General features: G+C 35.0%; 1 protein-coding gene across 1 annotated transcript; it reads right to left on the reverse strand.

Annotated features, from left to right (window-relative positions):
* Positions 1 to 1,726: 1,726 nt before the first annotated feature.
* On the reverse strand, positions 1,727 to 2,616 carry LOC131036808 (uncharacterized). Its single transcript, XM_057968795.2, has one exon. It carries the CDS (start codon positions 2,450 to 2,452, stop codon positions 2,063 to 2,065), a length of 390 nt encoding a protein of 129 aa, XP_057824778.2. The 5' UTR covers positions 2,453 to 2,616; the 3' UTR covers positions 1,727 to 2,062.
* Between the last annotated feature and the right edge of the window lie 4,263 nt (positions 2,617 to 6,879).

Below are 6,879 nucleotides of genomic sequence, written 5' to 3' on the forward strand. Positions count from 1 at the left end.
GCACACTTGGGTCTCTGATCAATGGGAGCCTCTTATTAATAGTAAATTCCATATTTTCCCCATGGCTAAGTGGTTTTTTGTTGCTAATTTTGATAATGCTCAGGATAGAAACAAAATCTTATGTAATAAGTTTTTAGCTGGAAGGATAATTTTTTGCTAATGATCAAGCCTTGGCACCCTGATTTCAACCCTTCTATTGAAATGTTCAATAAGATTCCAACTTGGGTTAGGCTCCCTAAGCTCCCACTCCATTTATGGAATGATTCTCTTTTAGAGGAAGTGGGTAATGCCTAGGGAGATTTCTTGATGATAGATGATGAATCCTTTGATATCTTCCACTCCACATTTGCTTGCATATTGGTAGATTTGGATGTTTCAAAAGGGTTTCATGTTGAGATTTTACTTAGATCTTATAAGGGTTCTTGGGTCCAAGCCTTGGACTATGAAGGGATTTCCTTCCATTGTAGAAGATGCTTCAAAACTGTCCATGTGACGATGCATTGTGGTTTTGATAAAATGGCATCGATGGCCACATGGTGGAATGGCACTTCTCATCAACATTATATGGTAATGAAGAAATTTGAACAGCCTAGGAGTTTTTCAAATGTGGTTGCTACAGAATCACGGGATCTTAGGGCATCCCCTATTGGGGTTACTGAAACCGTGCAAGAGTCTCCAGCTGAAACCCCTATTGTGAGAGTGAATGTGCCTCAGGATGCTATTTTTGGAGATAATTCTTTGGCCATTAATTCTGGTGGCCTTTCTGATAATGCAAAGCCAACAGGGATTTCTTATTCTGGTGGCCTTTCTGATAAAGCCAAGCCAGCAAGGATTTTTGAGTCTATGGTTGTTGGCTTTCTCTCACAGAATATTAATGCATTGGGGTGGCATGACATGGCAGTGCAAGTGGAAGAGGGTTGGATTTCTATCAAGGGAAAGAAATCTAAGTTCTCTAAGCCCTCTTTTGACATGACTATCTTCTCCCAAAAGAGTAGCTCGAAATATAAATCATGATGGTTCTTGTTCGGGGGTTGGTTTTTTGCTGGCTACAAATTGTTCTTTTTGTAGCATTGTCTGAATGGCTGCAAATTGTTCTTTTTGCAGTCTTTTTTCCTTGGTTGTTTGTACTTTCAAGCTGGACAACTTTCTGGTTGTGGGTTCCAGATCGTTTCGAAATATGATTGTAAAGGGTTTTGGGTCCCTTCAAAACTTGATTTTCCCTTGATCAAAACACCTTGAAAATGAATTGATATATCCATGGTTGAAAATCTTGAGCTGCCTCCTAGCTAGAAATTCTACTTATAAGTATGATGCACCAATTAACCTCTTTAACAAAATAACTCTTGAATAGCCAATTTTAATTTTTTTATAACTTACAATTATCTTAAGGTCCCGGATCAATATAAGGTCCCAACATCTTAAGGGATAAGGCTGAAATAGTGCTCCAAACAAATTTAACAGAATGCATACCCCAAATCTTTGACTCAACAAAAAAAAATTGAGTCTAAAACAATCTTGTGAATGATATAAGATTATCCATACATATATATAATTAGAAAACAAATGATAAACAAACACATCCTCCAACTTTAAATCTACATAATCTGAAACAAGGATGAGAAACAAAATTATAAAAGCACCATAAAATATTACATGCATCAAACATTAGTTTAATCTAACTTTTTTGTCTCTTGATAAATATATATCTAATTTAACTTTACGTTAATAAAACAAAAATATTACAATATTAAAAAAAAAAGAGAGGAGGTGATAGAAAGAAACCTCAAAACATTTTCTTAGCATAAAACCCAGAACCATGTTTCCCTATAAAAAGCCAGAACCATGTTTCTTAATTTATGCCCTAGCTAGAAGACAAACGGTCTATCCCAACCTTTTTACATTAGCTCAAACAGAAAACCCATCACCAAGTTGCCCTATCAAACTGAAACAACAAAAAAAACCCTGAACAAACAGTCTATCCTATAGTACATAATCCATCTGTGACTATAATCAACACACTTCTTACTTCCTGGTGACTATATCCTTCACTTCCATATAAAAATTATTCCATGGCGAAGGCCTGATCCTTTTCTGCTAAGAACTTGGTGTTGCAGTTCTGGGCTCGAATCCTGGGCCGCGCAATGATCTCGTTGTAATCCTCAAAACTGTCGTCGTTGAAGTTTAGATAATCAATACAGCTTTTGAGACCATATCGCAAAGCCAGACATACAGAAGCGAACCAAAATACTGCGACAAGTACATAGAGCCCAACAGTAGCACTCATAAGCAGCGGAGTGAAGACCTTAGTAGGGAATGCTCTTGTGCTGCTAGAACAACTGCATCCACAGCGACCCTCCTCATGTCTACTCTGGGATGAAATAGAACTGATCTCAAAAACCAGAATAAGCAGAAGAATGGCCTTGACATGAGTCACAAACCTCGTTCCTGCCATTGCGATAATTATTACCTTGATGACATTTCAAACTCAGCATTCCAATGTCGATATGTTTGGCGAATGAAACCGAAATCCGAGAAACTCGGTCTTGAGGAATCTTCGGGGCATGAACCAACATTTAATGTGATTCAATCTTTTCGTTTCTTCTATTTGTAGGGACAACCTTAGTTTTCTCTCGTTCATCTGTATTCCTTTGGAATTTATGCCAGATTGACTAAGCGGACAACCCATGTGGGGTAAGATTTTTGACAAAAATACCCCCGATCCAGACAAAAGAGAGGATCTATCATCTAAATGTTTAATCGACTGACTTTTACGCCACAATGGTTGGTCGTGTTCTTTTAGGCTGTACATGGAGAGTAAGGGCCTAGCTTAACCAGCACACTCAACTTATGTGGCTGTGTGGGCCCTTCTTAACTCCAGCGATTTCTTAGTTTCCGTTTTCCATCTGCTGTTTCCGTTTTCCATCAGCTATTTCCGTTTCCGGTTGTCCTTCCTGCGTACAATTAAAATCCCGCCCAAATTTTGGTGAATTCAAAATCCACATAGAACTTATTCCCTCGCTGTTGGAATTTTTGTGCTGTTTGAGAGTGTGTGTGCATACCATTGCAGATGGTGAAGCCCACGTCTGTGTGAGTGTTCGAGTTGCTGCTCAAGCCACGGGGAAGATGAGTCAAAGAGACAGCATTTAAAGATAGCAAAATCTGAAGAAATATTAGAGTGAGTACAATATTCCAGCATTATTTATTTTTTTCAAAGACATCCTTTCTTGATTCAGATTTTTCCTCTATTTGGATACTAACTAATGATGGTGAAGACAAATCCATGGCAGAAACATTTGGTGAACAGCAATGTGGAAAGTGTCAACAAAACCATTATGTTTGAGAGCTCGAATGAGCAGAGAGACCCCGGTGTGCTCTTCAACGCCCATATCATTTCACAAGGAAGGGATATACACAGAAATGAATGTAAGACCAACCGGAGGAGAAGTGGAGGGAGTTAGTTTTGTTGGATATGATTGAAGACTCACAACCTTACAAATACTCAACTTCACTCAGCAGATATGGGTCCTAAAAGAAAATGGTGCTGCATATTGGGGCAGTCTATAATTTATCCTGAACCAACTACAGGTCTCTAGCAAATCGCATAGAGAACATTCTTTTTTGTTTTTGGCTCAGATTTTTTTGAGAGATTGAATTACGGGACTGTATATTTTATAACTAAATCTCTTAAAGTTACTTACTTTGTCTTTTACTTGCTAACAGGAATAACTATAATCTCATTTACATTCTTGTGCTAAATTTGATTGCAGTAAGATTGTGTTTTAACCATGCTAAGTTTGTTCGTTTTATTTATTTATTTATTTATTTATTTATTTATTATTAATTTAACGTGATACTTGTGGATGATTATATTCAAAATGTTCATCTTGTATTTTAAAATGGGCAGTGTTTTTTTTCTCTACAAGTGTTAAGATAGCAAAGGGTATTTTTGGTTCATAAATTTGAGTTATCATTTGTATTTTTATCGAAGTAAATAAGTAAAATAAATTTTATTCTATATGTAATCGATACAAAATAAACAAGATAAAATGGTGTTTTTTTTTTCAAAAAAAACAATTTATTGTAATGTTAAGGGGAGGGGTTAAAAATGTATAGAAGCATTTGTTTTCTACAAAATATGCAGCAGAGTATGTCCTATATATTTTAGTGGATACATGGATGTGATGGAAATGTGGAACACAACAATAGTTAATTTTCCAAGTTCAACTTTCTAAAATCCTTAAAAGAAATGGCCTTCATTCAAATGTGCAAGTTCAGGTTTCTTTTTAATCATTCTCAAACAAGTGAAAATTATATATGTTTTCCATAAACATATTTTTATCTAAATCAGATGCACTCTAATGTTACCAGTAGGCATGAATACTCTCAAGAATATAGATGTGGCTCATTGTTTCCACTAATTCTATTTATTTTAATATTGACTTAAGGGCTTAAAGACTTTTGTTCTAACACAATTATAAGAATTACAACAATTAATGAATTAATACACTACGGCTGAAACATTTATTTTCTATTTTCTTAGCAACTACTAGAAATACAAATTACTATCATCATACTCTTGAATTATAGACTAATTTTACCTTGAAACATTATTCCATCTCTTAACAAAGTAGATTTGAAAACAAATAACTTATCTTTTGTAAGCAAGAGTGGGCTTAAAAGTCATTTCTTAACTATTCTCATCATTTTAAGCATTTCTTCAATAATATACTCCATATATAAGGAACAAATACTAGTGTTCTTCATAATCTCATGTACGAGAACCACAAGAGAGTTAGAAAATGAGAAGAGAGATTTCTTTCCTAGTGCACAATGAGTGAAGCTCCCAATCCAATATAATGAGATTACTTCTACACTAACATATCAAAATAATAAAATGATCCATAGTAGAGGTTTTCTCAAATAGAAAGAACAACTTGGAACTTTCTCATCTAATACATAATAAATTTTTCAACCAAAAAACTATAAAGTATTTCTTGTATTACTAATTTCAAGATAATACACCATAAAATATATTGTAATGGAAAATAACAAAGGCTTTCTCTCATTACAAATACAACACCTTAAGCTTCTTTTCCCATAATAATCATGTGATCATCGAGGAGGTAATTTGATGGGAAAGCACAAAAAACTATTCTTGCTCTTTTATTTCACCACAACAGTCTTTAACCAAACAAATTAGAAAAACAACCCTTAAACTACCATCTCAAACAATCAAATAAGATAATGGGAAAAGCATAGAACAAGGCTTTCTATCCACCCTACCATAATGGAATCATGGAGCCTCATGGGCTCTAGCCATACCCCTATGCAAGAAAATCAATATAGACTTAGGTCAAATCCATTGAGTCTTCTCATACACCACAATAATTTAGGTTAAAATAACCTCAACAATTTTAAATGATGACTACAAGTTTCACAATAAGCTAGAATACCACTCGTGCATAACAACACATTATCTAGATTTTGCCCATATAAAATTCAAAAACAAATTTTGCAACCTATCTCAATCTTACAACACATGAACAAGAAAGGTAGAAGGAGTCAGGATGACTTATTTCTAAAGCTAAGAATATTGATCTCCATCTCCTCATACAAGGACTCATCCCTTTCCTAACTCTCACTTCTCTCCATACATAACCAGAAGTTCTCAAAAAGGAGAAGTGGGTAACAACCCATTGTCTCTTCACAAACCCAATATAAGGTATATTAACTTGAAATACTTGGATGAGGAGGTGACACTTGTCACCTTCTCATCTTTTCCTCCATGAGGTATTTTCCTCATTTAAGATGGGACAAAAAATAGGACACTGCATTCCCCATGTCTTCCCTCATAAATCAGGCATGGGGGGTGGGGTTGTGCCCTCAACTCATGTCTATCCCCCAAAATCGTCACTCATATTAATGAGAACTTTTGGAGAGTGAAATCAAGTTCTAGGACCTTCATTGCATGCCCAGTAGGCCCCCACCTCAAGGGTATAGACCCTAGGGGTCTATTTTTGTAATTTAAATAAAGAAATACACTAAAAAACTCACATTAATACCAACAATAATAAATCTCATAAAAAAAAATATATCGAATAATGAAACATTATTTCCTTCTAAGTGAAAAAAAAAGATGCTTAAAATCATAAATTTCATATTTAGGAAATGAATTTGTAATAGGTGTTTATCCCTTCTCCCATTATCTTTATTGTCTTTCTAAACATAGCCAACACATTCACAAGCATAATTAGACCACAATAATAGTTCATATTATTTTTCACTGATTTTTCAACAAGTTTACTAGGTTATACCAAAAAACTTCTCTTTTATAAGCCTCCCAATATATCTAACCATTTGTTGAAGAAAATTATTTAATAGTTTAGGGTTGTAAATTAGCTATATGTGAGGTAGGACCTTACAAGAGGCCCTAACTACAAAAGTGGTGAAGGTTGGGGATTGGTCCTTTGTTGCCAAATATTAGGTGGTATGGGCTTATACTCATGGTCTCACTAGGAGATTGGATAAGTGGACACCTTGGAAGAAGAACTAATGCTTTGGAAGCTCAAGTGTTCTTGAAGGAGGAATGGATGATAATGGAGTTAACAGTTTTTCATATCCAAGATAAACAAAGCAAAATGTTTTAAAATATGGATATTTAAATTGTTTCTTTTTGAAGGGAGATGATCAACAAGACTCCAATGCCTTTGTGGGTTATTTTGAATGAGTTAGAAAGGAAACATTCCAAACAAAAGAGCTCTAGGTTGTACGAGGCTTTTGTTGGTTCTCACTTGCCCATTCTTCTAGGAAGGATCATGTCATTATCTTTGTGGATTCTACGTCCACAAAGGAAATTACTTCTTTCAAGGGTTTATCTAA

Source organism: Cryptomeria japonica, chromosome 5 (genome assembly GCF_030272615.1).
Source record: "Cryptomeria japonica chromosome 5, Sugi_1.0, whole genome shotgun sequence".
Lineage (NCBI taxonomy): Eukaryota > Viridiplantae > Streptophyta > Pinopsida > Cupressales > Cupressaceae > Cryptomeria > Cryptomeria japonica.

Coding starts and splice junctions, on each gene's coding strand:
- LOC131036808 (XM_057968795.2), bottom strand. CDS start 2,452: ATGGCAGGAACGAGGTTTGTGACTCATGTCAAGGCCATTCTTCTGCTT.